Source organism: Echeneis naucrates, chromosome 9 (assembly GCF_900963305.1).
Source record: "Echeneis naucrates chromosome 9, fEcheNa1.1, whole genome shotgun sequence".
NCBI lineage: Eukaryota > Metazoa > Chordata > Actinopteri > Carangiformes > Echeneidae > Echeneis > Echeneis naucrates.
This window is the reverse complement of record NC_042519.1, coordinates 6,728,493-6,747,295: the sequence shown is the minus strand read 5'-3', so window position 1 is coordinate 6,747,295 and position 18,803 is coordinate 6,728,493. Positions and strand designations below refer to the sequence as shown.

Sequence of the window (18,803 nt, the reverse complement as noted above, 5' to 3'; positions counted from 1 at the left end):
CCCAGTAGGAAGGGACTAAATTGCTATGTGGAGTACACATGTTGGCTGAAGTGCACTCTGGTAGATTGAAAAGTTCACTTCGTCACCATAAAAGGCGAGCCTGTTCAAAACAAAAGCAGTCCTGCTTCCTCAGCATGTCATAAGTGATAAGTAGAAGCTTCGGTAAAAGTACCCTGTCTGGGCTTTGGTAGTTCATTAAGACTGTCTGGCCACAGATGGATCTCCCTCATGAGCTACCACTTCATTAATCCCTCACACCAAGACCACACCCAGCAGATGGACAGCAGGCCCTCCGTTCATTGCAACCACAGTGGGTGGTAGTCATTCATAGATATACATATATTAAATATCTTTTTTAATTTTCCAAACTCCAAAGTTCCTTATTGTAGCCTATTTGACATTGTCTAAAATCTGCAGCGTTCAGATTATTGTAATTAAATTCAACATACATTCATTTCACTTTAGAGATACATGACTTTCCTTCTAAAGTAGGCTTGTAAATCTCAACATTGTGAATGGTTGGGATCCTAGAGGGAAAGAAATCATACAGCTGTGTAATAAAGGGTGAGATCTGCCAGCGACCTCACAATTTATCTCAATTTCATAGTCTGGAGAAGCTTTAGGAACATAATTATTTATAGTTTGCAACATTTACTGCAAAACTGAAATGAAACAAAGGATCCAGGGTAGCTGTTTTAGAACTTGAGGCTCCTGAAAAAAAAAAAAAATGCCATCTACATAAAACATTTTTACACAGTCAGAAGAATATATAGTCCCCCCCCAAAAAATGTAAATACGTTACCTGGTTTTCTGCATTAGTTGGTCAAAAAAGATCTGTCAGTTTGGACAAACACAAGGTGCACACAAAGAATTATCATATCAAATGGATTTTTTAAAAGCCGAAAATAAGACAGCCCTTTGATTTAATAATTGGTTGAACCTCTTTCTACACCAGTGATCTCAAACATGCCCTTCTAGTAGCTGCTTAGCATTTATGCACAATATTCAGGAGGGCTTTCCTCTGAAAGAACAGTTTTTTAGACATATTCTACAGATATCTGGTGTCAGTATTTCTCTGCAGGTCATTCCGCAGCATCTCTACTGGGTTAAGGGTCTGCTTTCTGAGTCCAAAAACTGGATTTTCTTTGAAGACATTCTGCAGGAGACTTTACTTTGATGTTTTAGGTCTTTGTCCTGCTGCATCACCCAATGTCTGCTGAGCTTCAGCAGGCACGTCCATCCTGATATTATCCTTTAAGGCACCTTGATGAACTTGGGAATTAATTTTCCCCTTGATGAAGTGAAGCTGTCCAGGCCCAGAGGCAACAAAGCCCAAATTCCTTCCGCCCCGCTTCACTTCTGAGATATTGGTTTGCAGGTCCCTGTAGTGCTCCTTGATCCTCTGTCACAATTTAAAACAATTCAACTTAAGTTTCATCAGCCCACAGAAAACCTTCCCAGTAGTCCTGTGATGTGTCGGTATACTTCAGGGGCACAATGATGCTGGCGTTATCCAGGATGTCCCTGCCGGACACCACATTCTATGCAACCACCCATCATTATTTGCAAATGAATCATGAATCTCAACTGATTATTTTAAGCCTTTCGCTGAAGCACAACACAAATTTGCACATAAATAAAGACAATTTCCAAAGGTTTCTTTCATTTTCCTCGCCCCTGTGTCGACAAGTTCATGCTATTTCAGTGATTTGAAATTTGATTTGAAATTAGACGCTAAAACCTTTTATGCATCTGTTGCACTAATCAAAATTTTTTTTTACGTGTAACAGCCTTGAGAATGAGCTATAGCCCATAAGCTTTCATGCTGTTTAATGCTGTATGAATTGAGACTGGAATGTAACGGCCCAATTACATTAGGGGCAAACAGGAATGATAACTTGACAGTCTTAATGCTAACACCCTTAATAATGAATCAGCCTTATTCTCAGCAGACTTGGATTTATCGTGAACGCTGGAGCTGGAGCTTCAGTATTTACCATTACACAACTGTCTACACTGCTCTATTTTCTTATTCATCTCTTGATAATAGAAATGACATGTGATCAAGACGTGTGTGACAGCTTTTCAATGTTTTTTTTTTTTAATCAAAACAATAAATATGGAATAAATAAGTATTATTCAGTGCTATAATGTAAGGATAATGAGAAAGGGAAAGTTTAAATTCCATTTAATGGAATAGAAGTGGCTTGGTTTCCTTTTATAAGGACTGGATTAAAGACGTAAAATATTCGGTGTCTCCTCAGGACAACTGATTACAGCAGTCAGACCAGATTACATCTGACTCTTCAGCCTGCTCCTGTATTCCACTGCCGAGGAAACAATATGGGGAAATAAAGCCTCAGTATGCCTCATTGCTCCAGTTAACCAATAAGAACGTAATAACAGTCAGTGGGGACAATCTGATCTGTAATGCAGGTGAGCATGAAGTTGCCACGGTAACCCTCGTCAGACTTTAAAACTTGCTCGTTGGGGTGCCCTGAATAGCTTGTCAGAAATATGAGGAGATGGGAGTTTTCATGATAGCTCAGATTCACTCACCGAGACTTGATGGGTTCCAGTGTGTTTGCGGTCGGCACCATGTGGTGGATAGTGTACGCAGAGAGAAGAGACAGATTGTGGTTTGCATGTGTCCCAGTGAGTTCATGTGTTTCAGATTTATAAAGGTTTATGAGTAAATATCCTGCTCTTAGAGGTTAATCCCCTTGGGGATTAGACTGCGGCCCCCAGTGTTAGGAGGGCTGCATTTGGAGTTTATTTTAGTTGCTTTTCATAAAACTGATTTTCTTTTTTTCCTTAAAATAAGTGCAATACAGTTATGTAGGTCAATGCATTCATTGTGTCTCATTTATTTATCTATTTTTGTGGCAAGACTTTTAGATTTATCTCTTTATTGGTGCTCGCAGTTGTTTCACCACGGTCTATCCTCACAAAAGGGTCCACTTTGGCCATGTTGCTGTCTTTTTGCTGTTATTGATTCAATCATAGCATTGACATATTTATTGTCATTATGATTTAAGTTAATGATGTAGACTGATTTAAACATTCATTAGTCTTAGTTAATACTTGAGACTATGGCCTGCAAATCGCAGTGTATTTAATTTGTAGACTTGTGCGGCATAGTGGTTCGCGCCGTTGCCCCACAATAAGAAGGTCATGGGTTTGGTTCCTGGCCTGGGGCCTTTCTGTGTAGCTCACCGCGCCTGTGTGGACATCATGTTCAGGTTAACTCGTGACTCTAAATTGTCCGCAGGTCTGAGTGTGAGTGGTTGTTGGTCTCTGTCTGTCTCTGTGTGTTGGCCCTGTGATGGACTGGTGACCCGGATGAGCGGTTGAAGATGAATGAATGAATGAACACAGGCTAGTAGTAAAAAAACGTATACGTAAAGTATAACTATACCAGGAAAAATGGTGCATGTGAAAAGACAAGAGGATTTATGTGGGTAAGTATTTGATACTCTAATTTATTTAAAATGATAATATCCTGATTAAAAAAAAAAAAAAACAACGAAGTACACGGCTACACCATGAAGATGGTCCTGTGGCTATAGGTTTAAAATTTTATATGTCTTTTTAAAGTCACTATAAACTTCTCTAATGGAGTTGAACGTTGAAACAGATGTCATACCACAGTTTTTATCTTGTCTTTTTTTTTAAGTATTCAGAAGTAAATCCATCTGAGCTGCCATTACCTTTTGTTAGCAGTGAAATACTATAACAACAGGAAGTCAATGTGTAGGAGAAAGGGGAGAAAACTCCCTCATTACAGCGACAGTCCATGGCATGTGGCCAGTAAAATAAAGTGGCTCACCTCCTTCTGAAAGCCTGGTCTGGGCCTTACTCAGAATGTTTACACTGTAATATAGGGATTGCAGCACTTAATTAAATAATAAATACATAACAAATAACTACTCACTGTCCTGGTTGAATTAAAAATCAGGATGAAAGATTTTAAAATATTTAGTTTTTTGTTCATTAAATGGAGCAGACATGCTATGGACGAAGAGCCTTTTGTTTGTTTTTGAAACGCTTCAGTGTGAAACAAAGGACACAAATAAGCACAGCGTGGATTCATTTCCTGTGCTACCCCCAATAAATAAATGTATGACTGTGCTCTCAGCAGACATTTTCCTCTGTTTTCTGGGCCGACAGACACAGCTTTGCTGAAATTAGACCTGTTGTTAAATCAAAATTGTCACTGTGCTCGCGGCAGGTAGCACTCAGCCAGAGAGGTAAAGTGTGTTGAAATGTAAACATTGAATCATCCGCGGACAGACATACTCATGTTTCTCCTCTAATTACCTCTTTGTCGTGTCTATTGAATAAGTGGTGAGTGTGGTTTGCCTCATTCAACACTCTGATAGAGCCTCTGATGGAGCAGTGAGAATAAGCTTTAATATTGCTACTCAATTTTTGCTCAGAAACTGCTTCCCAACAGATTTATGGAACTGAAAAGCCGAAAGAAACCTTGGCCTGCAGTTGGCTCTAATTAACCCCAGTTTAACTTGGCCTTCAGGATGATTGGCTTTTATACTGAAACCTATTCCACTTAAAGAAATGCCTGTTCTGGCACCAGTGCCATCTCATTCCAACCTGCACAGGAGAAATATTTAAATGAGCCTATTAAAAGACACCGTGGGTGGTTGAATAAGGTATAGCAGCAACAGCTGGAGAAACAAGGGGGGGTTGCAGACACATAAAGGAGGGGAAGCTGAAGAACTCAGTACATGGTACACATGCAGCAGTCAGAATTAGACTCAGTCAACAGAAGACAAACAGAAAAGGTCTGAGTCACATCCTCTCGTCTGCACAACAGCACTTGTGCGTGCCAACGCTGACAAGCAATCTTGTGCTGTCCTCCGTTATCATTCCTCAGCGAACAGGATGAAAGCAGGAGTCTGTCCAGCTGATACCAGCTGAAAAGTAAGGATGCCATTCTGGACAATTGTGAGCGGGACTTACCGGCTCTGGCATGTAATCAGGCTGTGTGTACACCTCTGCGGGCCACAGGGCTATCAGCAGCTGGAACCTGAGTGCTTCTACGCAGCAGTCGACATTTCTGTGGCTCCAGATGAGATGCCACACTCTGTACACGTCACCTCCTCCACCACGAACATGGATCTTGGCAAAGAACAGGGCTGTACGCACAAATGTAAACACAAAAACAGATTGTATGATTTCTCTGGGCTGTCCTTGGCTTGTGGAGGAACCTGCACTGAAAAGACATTGTTCACTGCCATTTGTGCCAAGACCATAATCACAATCTAGCATCATTAAAAGACCTTGATGCATTTCTTGATGCATTTCTTGATGCAAGGTTTTCACAGCCAATGACAGTGGCATCCAATACATTGGACAATAGCATCTTAGTCATGTTCAGTGTTCAGTTCAGTTAGTCTATTGTCATGTTTTTGGACTGTACTCTTTGCAGCCTCTGGATCGACCCCCCAAATGTGTGGAATATGCAAATGAATGCCATTAAAGCTCTCTTTCTTTAATTAGTCTTTAGATTTCATGACTGAGTGCTTCCAATTATGGATCAATGTCTCATTTCTGCGTACAGACTCCTGGGTGTGCAGAGGGAATTTTTCCTTTACAAAATACTTTATAATTTCTCCTCTGCCAAGACAGCCGCTCACATCACACTCTGCTAACTGCTGATCAATGAGAATTTTTGCTGCTGTAAGCCTGATATATGTGGCATGAGCAATGGAAAGACTTTTTCAAAAACTTGATCAGATTTCACCAGATGTAGAGACTGATTTATGAATATGGGCTTGACGTGTGTATGGTGGGTGTAATATTGTCAAAGAATGTAGGGCTGCTGTGAATGTAATTGCTCTGATAGTAAATTCGAACTGAGCTCATTAAATGGTGCATAGAAGGAGGATAACTTCTGCTTAATACCTAAATGCACCCCTGACTGTGAGCTGGATGTTTTGGAAAAATTGCTGATGTAGCACTTTGCGACTGTAAAATGCTACTCGTGTGTTTTAAAAATGGCCTTTGGGGTCCATGGGTTCAGTTCCAAGCACCCATGATAGCGGTTCAGGGGTTTTATGAATCCAAAACATTACCTAATCACACAGCTAATTGGCCTGCGACAAAGAGTGTGTCTACATTTCCATTTATCTTTCAAACTTTCGAATACAGAATGGTCATAAGATCAGTCACACAACTCCAAAATTTGTACCACATATCGCATAATACACAATAATGGTGTAATAATAATTCCAGTTTAATTGAATGAGGCATCAAGTGTTTTGGTCGTGAATGAACAATCAGATCCTGGTTACATAATTCAAAATGGATGCAAATTGACCATTTGCAATTACAGGGGCAGTGTTAATGCAACGGCTAATGCAGTGATATTTTTATTTTATTTATTTTTTTGATAACACCAACACAGATAATCATGACAGCACATTTAGAAGGCCATCTAAATACAAAGAAAGCTATGAAGAGGGAGGAAAATAGATTTTTTTAAAGGTGAAAGTATAGGCACTGAGTGGGTGTCCTCTGAATTCAAACAGACCTTTTAAGTACTACTAAGAATGTAGGAGGCGTTCCTCCATCAGTCCCTCTTACCTCTCTGATCCATGGGACACTGCATTAAGACTGAGGAACAAGGCATTCGTGCCCACACAGCCTCTGCATACCTTCCTCGCCAACACAGTAGTTATCACAAACAGTGCAGGTCTGTTTGCACATATGTTTAACGCAGCAGGAGTTTAACCTGCACATTTCGCCATGAACACACTGCATGTGCGCATGTCTATTTGTGCATGGATGCATTCATTATCCTCTGTCGCACATTTGCTTTTAGCATAGTTTTTGGGGTTTTTTTTGCATCATATTTTAAAAGGCTTGTGCCGCAATTGCACGAGGTGAAATGCCCCGATCTTCGATCTTTGCTCTGCTTTTAATAAGTTGCTGGCACTTGCTCTGCTGTTGGGGCAAAAATCGACATCTTGCTCTGTTGTCCGTATTTACTACTGATCTGTTTGCAGAACACATGCAGTAATATTGAGCCGATCCCTTCCCTGACTCTTTCACTCTTTTTTTGTGTCTCACACAGCCTGGACCTCAACCTTGCACACCCTACAAGCTGGGTGGGATGGTGGTGGTGGTTGGGTGGGTGGGTGGGGGGGGGAGGCTGATGAGATGAAATAGAGTGCCATTGATCTGATAGTTCTGGCCCCTCTGGTCAATGACTCTTGTGTCTTCTCCAGGTTCTGTTGCTATGCCAACGGTAGCAGGGCTGAAAGGACCCAGGTTGTGTGGGTCTATAAGGACTTTTCCGAGGAGGACAGGCGCTGTCAGTGTCACAGCACCTGCAGGTGCAAGGGTAGGCCCCGACTGTCACACCCACAGATCGGCCAGGGGGGAGCATGTTTATACAGAGGGGGGAGGAACGATCAGTTTATCTGCACAATTGTTTGCATCACCACCCCAGGGCTCAGTGTCTGCTGCCCCCTAGTGTGTGTGTGGCTGAGTCATCAGTTAATGTCTGTTATCCGGCCTTGAGATGAGTGATTTGATGTGGAGAAAATTGAGTGTAACCGTCAGCACAAGTGGCAATTTATTGCGTTGCAATTTGCTTTTTAGATATGAATGATAAAGATATAGAGTAAGACTCACTGGGAAGTGATATCTGATGCAAACAGGTCTGAGGTCACCGGTGATGAGAGCTGCCATCATTATGGATCGATTACACCATGGAGCCTACTTCAGCTGATGGAGTCTAATGACGATGCAGAGAGGAAAGCATTTAGTTTTGATTAGACTATTGTTGGCATGGTGCATTTCATTAACTCCAAGATGAGATTTTGTTGCCTGGGAATTGATATGCCGCTGTTTGAGTCTGGGCTAACACACTGAATGCGCCTCGTTCCCCTCAAGGCAATCGACAACAAATGTATTAATGGAATATTCCCCTCCTGACACTCTTCTACCTGTTAGATCCGGCATCTTTCCCTTTTTATATCACAGACAAACTGGCTTTTAACCAGTCTGACTGTCTGGCGATATAGTCTGCCCACTTAATCTACAGCACTGATAAAATGTATGGGGAAAATACAATTACAATTTTTTTGCCTCAGCGTCAAAGCTGACCAATCTGCCATCTATATGCTTTTATTGAGTTGCCAGTAAATTATTTGACTGATGAACTTAAAGCAATGACAGAACTACTTCTCTGTCCAAATGCTGCTGGAAAGCCTGAACTTCACTTGTGCAGAGCGAAGCGCACTGTGTGTGTGTGTGTGTGTGTGTGTGGGAGAGAGTTTAATATTTTAGCTTATGAATGCCACAGAAAACTGTTAAGCTAATCGGAAATTTGATTCCCTTATTGGGTTTGACGCACACAAGCCACAAGCCCTGGGTTTGCGCCCGTGCTTCATTATGATCTTATAATTAATAGCGCTCAGCCCTTTTCTCTGTGTGCATGTTAGAGAGGGGTAAAGAATAAATGATTAAATTAAAAGGGATGTGATGTTTATAAAAAGGGGGTTTCAGCTCAGGCCCTGTGAGTTATTTGAAATGTACCAACCCAATCTTCTTTTTCTTATGTGCTGAATAAGATCAATGGAAATTACATTTACAGAGTTAAACTTCATGCCATTTTCAAGAAAAAATGAGTGCTATGTAGAACACCTTTTGGAATGTACAGCTTGTACTGAACTATGTAATAACTATGCTATTATTTTGTGACTTTGTCCTCTCCAAAGAGACGAAATAGGTGCAGAGAGAAGATGACGAACAATAAGACTCATTTTTTTGAATGCTGTGAATTGCTGTTTAAATTGTGGCACCTGTCTTATGAAGTTATTTTATTGCGGTAGAAAATAAGAAAAATCTACAAACCTCATGTAACACAAACACATTGATTTTTACTGCCAAAATAGAGTAAAAATGCTCATTTATGAGTCAAAGTGATGCATATAAGAAAGAAATCTTGTTGTCAATGTCTATGTGAACATTATATCACTGCATATTATATAACAGCATTTTACTTTTGTAATGTGTCAAACAAACAAATTGTATCTACTTTGTCAAAGAGTTATAGACTTAAATGAATAATAAAATAAAACAAAATAAAAGCCAGTGATTTGAACAGCAGAGTGGAAATCAACAAACTTGGGTAACTTAAGTAAATACGCATCTTTAAAATGAATGAATCTCAAACTGAGACTCTTTCAAGTTGCATTGTGGGTAAAGTTAGTGACACTTTTTTTTTTTTCCAAAGAAAACGAATGCGTAAAATAAAGAACACCATCTCTCTCCCTCCTTGCCTTTTTTAACTGCCTGACTTTCAGGAGAATTTTTCTAAAAATGAACCAACTTACCCTGAAAAGAATGCTCTTTTCTTTTAGATACATCAAACTGTTTCATTCTTGTTCTAACATCAGCAGCTACAGGCACAAAGTGACAAGACGTGCTCGGGTCTTTGTATTATGGCATGACAATGTGGAATGTCCTTAAGAAAAAAGTTGTGTGCCAGAGATTTAGGCTTCGTGCAGAAAATTTACAAAAAATAAATAAATAAATAAATAAACAAACAAAAAAAAGGCCACCAGAGTTTGAGCTTTTTCATCAGGCTGACACATCCCTGACACACCCTTTGAAAAAGCTATTCTTTTCATTTATTTCCTTCATGAATGTCACTTGATGTACCGTAAAAAAAATTTGTTTAGGATCTCAGATGAAATAATGGGAACATGAGGCTTTTGATTGGGGCTCTCTCACCACGGCCTTCACACAGGAGACACTTTGACATGTTTGAAATGCAGAATCCCTGCACATGTACATTGATCCACACATTCACAGATGGGAACAAGCACATGGACACAAACACACACACACACTCAGAGGCAGCTCACTATTTGGGTTAAATCAAATGTAAAATTGCCAGCGTTTTGAATGTCATTGATGAGTTAATGGCAGACGCAGCATGGTGGCTGTGAGGTCCTGTCAGCAGAGGTTTTTTGAATTTGGTACTTTTATTTTCTCATCTCCTGTCGTTGACATTTTTATAACAAAGACAGACTGAAATTGGTTTAGAAATAAATGCAACTCTTGATTTTGGTAAAAATAAAAAAAACTGATTTACTGTGCTGTGATGTCTCTGACAATTGTGCTCTCATACTATTTCTGTCTTCCATCTGGCTCTGACTCTCTTGTGGCCACTACATACAATATACAGTATCTCCGAATAATCATGAACCTCCGAAGCCACAGAGGAAGCTACACCTCCCTGACATTTATCACTATTATTCTCATTCCTGTCTTCCTTTTATTTGACAGTGTTTCAGGGCGACTTTACACCTTTTCCTCTTCTGACACTATCTTTCTTTCCATTTTGGACAAGGATGAATTGAAAAGGTCTGCTGGGTATAGACGTCTGGGGTTCCTTTTACTCCCAACTCTGCAGCCCCCTTTTCTTACCCTTTTCAGAAACATACTGTGACTGACTGGAGCATTAAAATACTAACAGCCTTTCCACACCAGTATTGTGATAAAGTTTCTTCTGCATAACTTGCTGAAGTTCAGTGTTCCCATGTAGTTCTTGACCTCTTCATGCGAAATGTACTGTGAAATTAAGCTATTAATACATTTTAAACTGATAATTACTATTCGTGGAAACGGTCCGTAGGCCACCATTCTTCCCTTTGCTTTTGTGTACTTTCTGTTTTCTGCGCTAACATTTTGGCTTTCGATTGTATCCATGGCTACAGCACATTCAGCTGATTTACTTTGATTGCAGAGGGCTGAAAAAGTGTGACTTAAGGACTCTGGTTTGTGGTCAAAGGTCCCTTAGCAGAGAGATTATGTCCCATGTTGTGACCACTGGAGTCCTTTCTCAGAAATCAGTCCTAAATAGAAGCTCTGAATGTTCATTGGAAGCAGTGCAGGATAATTTCCCCCTAATGGGCCTCTCACGCAAGACATTCATTCGAATGGGCAAGAATATTCTGTCTGTCCTGATTACAAGGACTGCTCACGTACTATTCATTTATGTACTGTTATTATTCCATCTGTTTTCATCTATTTTACTCATCTTAAAAAATATCATTATTGTAGATAATATTCTACTACATACTGTACTAGATTATAGACTATACAACTGAGGCCATGTTTTTTATGTATTTTCAGTACACATGTTGCAATTTTACACAAGCTGAGCAGGAGCTGTATAGATTCCGTTTTTATGCTCCATTATTGTCCAGATTCGCAAATTTGACAGTTTTAGGCCAAAACTATAAATTAAGCTATTCAGTAATTATCCAGCAGAATTATACTCATGGCGTTGTGATGACAGCTTTGAAGTGCAAGAATAAATATGAATCTCCAACAGTTGAATTAACGCAAAAGCTTTGAAAAATAATTTTCTTTTGTGCTTCCAAAGTTCTGCCTACAGCTATGCTAATGGTAGAACAGTTATATTATTTTCAACAGTTGGAAAAATAATGATGGACTCCAGAAGACCTATTATCGTTATCAATAATATGGATGAGAATGCAGAAGCTTGGAGTCTTATCAATCATCGTTTTGTGTCACTGTGTTTTTTAGCTTTTTCAGCTCAAATGTGAGGATTTTCTGCTTTTCATCACAATACACTGAATAACTGATGTAAAAAAAAAAAAAAAAATCCTACTCACGACTAGCTCAAATCTTTGTCTCCTGTAGAAAGGGTCTTACTGATTGTCGCACTGCTGCATTTTGCAGCACAGGTCTTTTTGGTCTATAGCTGATAGCCTTTTGACACAAATGAATGTAAAAACGCACAAACTGCATCAGGATTTTGACAAACTGAAGCTTTGCATGTAGCATATTTGTCAGATCTAGTAAACATGGGGTAGAAGATGAACATATGTAGCAGCCATTATATTTTACAGAAAAAACTGCTTACACTACTCAGATAGTATGCTGCTTGTTGATATTTGTGTTAGATTTAGAAGAATTCATCTCGCATTAGTGGTCAGGTCCACAGTGTTTGTTTGTGTGTGCGGGCAGATATAGATTCATACATGGATGCTCTGCTGTATGGGAAATGGGAAATACTGCATGTGTGTGCATATGTGAGTGCATACCTGTGTGTGTGTGTGTGTGCGTGCGTGCGTGTGTGCGTGCACACGTCCTGGCTTCATTGTGCTGACTGGTTTATTGCTGTTCCAGGTGACAGAGCATGAGAACAGCAGAGTTTCAGGGTGCTGTTTTCAAGCACCAGTGAAGCCACAAATTTGATTATTTTTTTTCGCTCCACAAGTAGTTTACAGTTGACCCCCCCCTCCCCCAACCCATCCCCACGCCCACCTCACAAACATACACTCACACATTTACACACTGAACACCTATACATGGCTGCCTCAGAATGTTTTTGGACAACATTTCCTCTGGTTCCACCCGTTTGCATTATGCATCTTCATCTGCCTCCATTCAACATCTCTTGTTACAGTGAATCTGCAGTGTTACGTGCTGTTCTGCTGAAGTTTGTTATGGCCCCTTTGTGGTATGAACTCTGCATCTTATTCTAGGATCTTATACATAAAACATATTCACAAAAAAGAGAGTCAGGTCCACACTTGAAATGTTTTGCCAGACGTGAGGCAAAATTATGCTCTCAAGTTTCAGCGGTTCCTGAGTGTATCCAGGAATTTTGGGTCTACTGGCTGAGAAGGAAAGAAAGTGGATCTGAAAATGTAGCTTTGTTTATCCCTCAAAGACTTGTGTCTTTCTCTTGGTCTCTAAACCCCCCTGGGCGAGGCAGTGGACGCATGGATCCCTATCACATCTGGGAGAAATTAAACAAGAGGTGTCACAATGACACTGTCAGTTTGATAATGGAACAATAGAAGCTCTTTCATTTATTGCTCGTTCTCTGGAGAAATCTCTTTAAAAGGAAAACCTCCTGTAACTTGGTCCTGTGTCTGTTTATTTATTCTGCCATTTAAATCTCACTTTTTGTAACCTTCTCGCAGCCAGAATTCAATAGCTCTCCAACAGGCTCCATCAAGATAAGGTGAAGCAGCAAAGAGCTTTTTCGACTGTGTAATTAGCAAAGACAGAAATTGAACGATGGAAGTTTGGATTTGTTGATAATACATCTGAAAGGGCATTTGGAGGAAGTTGAAGATATTATTCAAATAATTTGCTGATAATGTCAGAGAAAATGCGTCAATGGATATTTGGGATTTTAATAAAAACCAAAACCATTTTCAGCTTTTCATTCTCATATGTACCAATGAAATGAATGTCTTGGACAGTTGACTTCATCTTTTGACCATTTTTAATTTAAAGCATTAGTTTGACATTGGGTAGGTGAGAAGATCGATTCCACCCTCATATCAGTTGAATATAGAACAACAGTTGATTATCTTACTGTAGCAGAGCAGCCATCGCTGTGATGTATGGGCCTCAGTGTGGCTAAATAGCATCCTCTCAGCCACTTCCATGCTATTCTCAGTGAGTCACTTGTCAGCCGTCTCGGGCAGCATCTTGTCAAGTCTGATTTCCTCTCCAGTCTGGTCTCTAAAGCCAGAGGGCCAGCTGCTTCCAACTTTAGGGCCTGTTATCTACTCAACCCCTCTCTGTTGCCTTTGGCTGCCCTCCGGTACTCTGTCTGGCCTCAGATTTAGTCAAACCACAGCTAGTTTACAGATAATTATCAGGCTGAGGCCAGCTGTGTGGCACTCATCCACAGGCCCTTTGTTGCTAATTGAATTAGGCTGCATGCTGGAAGTGACAGAGAAATGAACAGCTTCCCCCAGAGAGCCATGTGATTATCAGACTTGGAGAGAAGAGGTCAGCTCAGGATGGCATGCTGGTGTTTATGGTTGATGTGCCCGACTCAACGCCTGAGTCACATTCACCCTGACACCGATGTTTCTGTCAGGTTTCATTTCATGACATGTGTCAAAGGGGGTCAAGTACAGCGCGCCATCGAAGGCGGAGTGCTGCCAGGCTTTCGCTGTGTGGAGAAGAGTCCAAAACGTCTCTGTTTACCATTCCCTCTTAGTGCCATCTGCTACACAACTTAACAAGATATACAGCAGCCAGCAGCTTTGACTTTTAAGCGTTATCATAAAAAACTGTGTTAATTTTAACCACGAACATTGTATTTATTATAGCGGCAGCTTTGTGCAATGAAAATCATGAACTTTCAGCAGAATTCACGTACAGATCTTCTCCACAATGTCCATTCACTCCCCTGCAAAGGTCTCATCTATCTAAGACGACTAACAGCCTATAATTGAAGTGATGGCTGTTTTTTTTTTTTTTTTTTTCATTTTATTTTTTTTTATGTGCATTCACTCTTGTCCTCTCTGCACCCACCTAAAATTGTGTTTCCTTCCGTCACCCTTCGCAGCAATGGTTTGTATACTACTGTCATCGTTTTTTCAGTCCCTCTTTTGAAGTTGGATATTTCTGTCATGAAAATGCTAAATTAGCCGCACGCCTGCATGCTAAAACCAAGCAGAAGGACTATTTTTACCCCACACTGCACATGTTCATAACATCAATATTTTACGGCAACCTTTCTTGTGCAAAAAAACAACATCAGTAAAGCCCATAAAATTCATAGCATTCACAGCTGCTGTTAAATTGCCAACCAGATCATGCAGGCGAGCGGGGAAATAATTGACATCTGAAAAGGAGAAAAAAAACCCAAAAAAACATTTGCAGACAACTTTTGGCTTTTCTGGAGGCCCTTTAACTTTGTCAAGTATGGTATGTATAGTAGTGTGTGTATAGCACATTCAAACGAGTCACTTTTGTTCTGTTGCCCAAGTGTGTGTGAGAACAGTATGTGATGTGAAATCTTTTTTTTTTTTTTCTGCAGTAAAAATGGGCCTGTGCTGTAGAAAGTAGGCCATTTGGGCTAATGGCTGACACAGACCCTGTGTGATGCTGGGCGACTGTGGAGCGCTCAGAGGTTTATTGCTGGATGTCCGTTGAATCATCTGTTAACTTTGTTTGCCTTATGATGCTCGTGGCCTCCACCGGGTCTGCAAGCAGAGATTAGCATCTGTCTTTCAGGGCGAGTTGTGAACGTCCGTGACTTCGGCTTCATCAGTTCCTGCACTCTGATTGGAACACTTTTTATGAACTGCGATACAAGTTATTTGGTTGTCATCTTAATTATTGATGCACACCTCTGTTGGATGTGAAAATTGGGTTGTTGTGCTCTGCTGCACAACAAATCTTTAATTCTCTCTGAATAAAACTCAAGAATATGTGAATGCTTTGAGAATTGTGTCAGACATATGTGAGTACAACACTAATGGATAATACATTTTTTATTATTTATCGTTTTACTGTTTTTAGTCAACTATTCATAATTTAGACCATTACAGATTTCCTCCCATCTTTCCGAAATGTGAATTATCTCTCTTTATGGCACTGTTTTGTTGGCTCGATAACAAAATGGGCTTTTAAATCTGGCTTTTTTTCTGCTTAATTCTTTACAGTATTTAGTACAAATGCACCCTCCCCCCTAACAAAACACCATGTGGATTTATTAGTCTCTTTCTTTGTCATTCACCATGCTCAAAATACAGAATGCTGTTTTGTGCCATGCCATGCATGATATTTATTGGCCCAGAGTCCTGCCATTTGACACGCAAGACATGGCTAACAGATCTTGCGCTATTTCCTATCTCTTCCGGCTCCCGTGTAAAGCTGACCTTTCCTGCCTGCAGGCTATATTTAAACCCTGAGCACCAGAGACTTATGGCGCCATGGAAAATTTTATTATCAACGGTCTCCATTTGTCTGACTTAATTCAGGCCTGCCATAGACTGTACCAGAGCTTGCCGTGTATTTACACTCAGTTGCAGCAAACAAGGGCACTGGTGACAAACCTGACCATCAACACCTTAGCGGGGGTGAGGGATTCCTTTGAACCGCACTGAGGAGCAGCTGCGAGATTATAGGTTCTATTTACAGTGCACATCACCTGGGGAAAAGTGTGAGGGGAATAAAAAAAAATAAAAGAGGGTTATATTATTCCATAAAGTGGAGAGTTGACCAGTGAGTCAAACACAAAGGGACTTGACATTTTGAAGAATCTCAGTTGGTGAAATGTCATAGATTTCAGCCACAGACACATTCATCAGCCTTCACCATTTGGCGTCATTACAGCAGACAGTGGGCTGAATGAGCTCGCGGACTCGTTCCACGCACACACATTCACTTTTTTTCTTTCTCAAAGCCTTCCCAAGCCATCTGCTTAACCATTCACTGACGCTCGTACTTTTTTGTCCTCTCTGGCAGATCTGAGATGGGGGTTCAGAGGGTCCTCCAGGTGGATCTGAAAATGGAAAGCTTCCCAGAGCCTCTGGGCAGCCGCTGGATGGCCTGGCAGGTGGAGTACCCAGCAAGCCGTGCCGCCACACAAGAGGCCGAGACGGAAATCCGGCTGGCACAGGAGGACCTAGCAGGTATCGTGCCCCTGGCCATGGTGAGTGATTCCACCTCTATCTCAGTTCAATGCCTCAGTCTATTGTTCCAAACTTATCACTCAGTGTAAACTAGTGCATCCTGAAATTTTATTGAATTTACACTGTGAATTAGTATTTGCAAACGTTTTCTTTTATCAGATGAATGAAACACTGGATTGGAAATGATTCAGCCTGAGTAGTGGCAGCCTGAAGCATAAATATGAATGTATTCATGATGTGGTTACATGTTTTGTACTAATTTTCAATAAAGCATTTAGCAAAAGAGAGCATGAAGAAGCATTCAAATAGCAAGCACGATAATTGCTTTTACATTATGTTGAGGAAAAGTAATTTCACCGTCTTCTGATACTTCTGATGATTTTTTTGATTTTTTTTTTTTTCATCTTACAGACAAATATTATCCAATTAAAGCCATTAATAAAACATAGCCATAGCCCCAGCCGTCACACAGATGCTGCATCGGGCGCTGCTCAGCAGGGGTGGACAGTACATCCGCTTCATTGTTCTGTTCATAAGTGTAGTATATTCAAATCAAACTAACTAGGGGACAAAAATTACGGGAACATTTTTACACATTGGTCCCAGAGCTGTCTGCCCAAATATACCTGAAGTGTGTGTGTTGCCACGCAAAGAAAACACAAGAGAGAAAACATTCCAAATAAAAACGTGATATAAGTAAAATTGCATCCACCTACAAGCTGTATTAGTGTGTATGCAGCATTTTCACACTGAAAATGCTGCATACACACTAATACAGTCAGTGATAATCCAATCATACAGCACAGTGGACCCCTTCACTGACACAAATTAGACTGCAGACACACATTCGATAAGAATTTTATTATTGGATGTTTCATTATATAAAGTATTTGTCATGTGGAAAGTAGTCACACGTTCTTTCATTGAGATACTGGACCCTGAGGAATTCCCTGAAGGCCCCATGGTGGTCTTGAGATCCCATTTGTAGAACCACTGTACACACATAATAACACTCTGAAAGGACCCAGTCTTTATAAGTGCTTTTATGTTTGATTACTAAAGTCCATTATGCTGATAATACTGAGAGCATGCTGTGGTTTGACTTTTGATGGCAGGACTTTACTACTTATACTACTTATACTTATAAAGAAAAGGAATTTGAGTGATCTTTGTTCAACTGCTGCTCCTTTAGATAAAGGAGGCAGAGCAGTAATGTAGGTTTGTGCCCGCAGAGCGTGTTTAGGAGGATGCCAGGGTGAGAGCATCTGTAGCTCCCAGCAGGCCTCAGATGGTGTCTAGAGGGTGGCTCTGGCCTGAGGGTAAGCCTGAAGCTGTGTGTCTCCCTCAGCGAGGCAAAGCGACTCTGTTGTGTAGATTTACCAAAGCTCCCCCTATAGAACTTCACAGAGAGAGCCTTTCACATATCTCTTACAGTTCGGCTCTGCAACTCGAAAAGCACGGCTTCTGATTTAGATCAAGTACATTCAGGTGGAAAAAAAAAAGAAAGAAAAAGAATGAGCAACATCAATTGTACTGACTGAAAAGAAAGATGTGCTGTCACATCAGCGCTGATTACTAAAACAAAGATTGAATTCATTTCTATTCTGGTGCTTCTGATCTGCATGATACAACCTGACTGTTGTGTCAATGTTATACTCTAAATATTGCCTGTAGCTGTGTAGATAATAGATGCCTGTGGGTGGCTGTTCCTGGATTCAGAGGAGTGTGGCGCATTCTCACTCACTGATCCACTCTCAGGATAATTGATGCTATGTGTCTAACGCTGCAGGATTGTTTGAATTTCTTCTCTCGCGTCCTTCATGTCATTGATATATCAACAGTATACTTGCCTTGCTCTAGGAGTGTATAGTTAGCTCCCACACCTTTCACTAACAAAGATCTACAGAGATTTGCATGATTATGTTCCAAAGGCTCCACGCAGCCAAAGGGTTTGCTGTTGCCTGCTCGCTGAAAAACACAGTATGAGGAAAAATATTCATTGATTGATTTCATTTCATTTTATCACTGATTTTGCCAAAATAAACCTTTGAACAAGCCCAGCCATCTCTCAAATCTACCATGCTCTCATCAGTCACTCTTGAAGGCGTCAGCTTTTGTACTCTGATTATTCTGCTCATTTTACATAGAAGACAGGGATTCATGGCCCGCTATCAATCATTAAACTTTTTTTTTTTTTTTTCACGTGGGCAAAAATTCATCTCAGTTGACCTAATTTTGTAATTATTTGCTAAACTTGACGATGATTCTGTATGTGTGTGTGTGTGTCTTACATGCAGAAAAAGCCTTGTTCCCATTCTTTCCTCAGCTATAGCGGCTCTGTCA

At 40.5% G+C, this 18,803-nt stretch overlaps 1 protein-coding gene across 1 annotated transcript in view; it reads left to right on the top strand.

Annotated features, from left to right (window-relative positions):
* Window positions 1–18,803, top strand: part of si:dkeyp-14d3.1 (transmembrane protein 132C) — a 120,806-nt gene that overhangs the window by 70,465 nt on the left and 31,538 nt on the right. Inside the window, exon 4 of the mRNA XM_029511031.1 lies at window positions 16,294–16,480. Within this exon, the coding sequence (XP_029366891.1) occupies window positions 16,294–16,480 (187 nt within the window). The remainder of the gene's footprint in view (window positions 1–16,293; window positions 16,481–18,803) is intronic.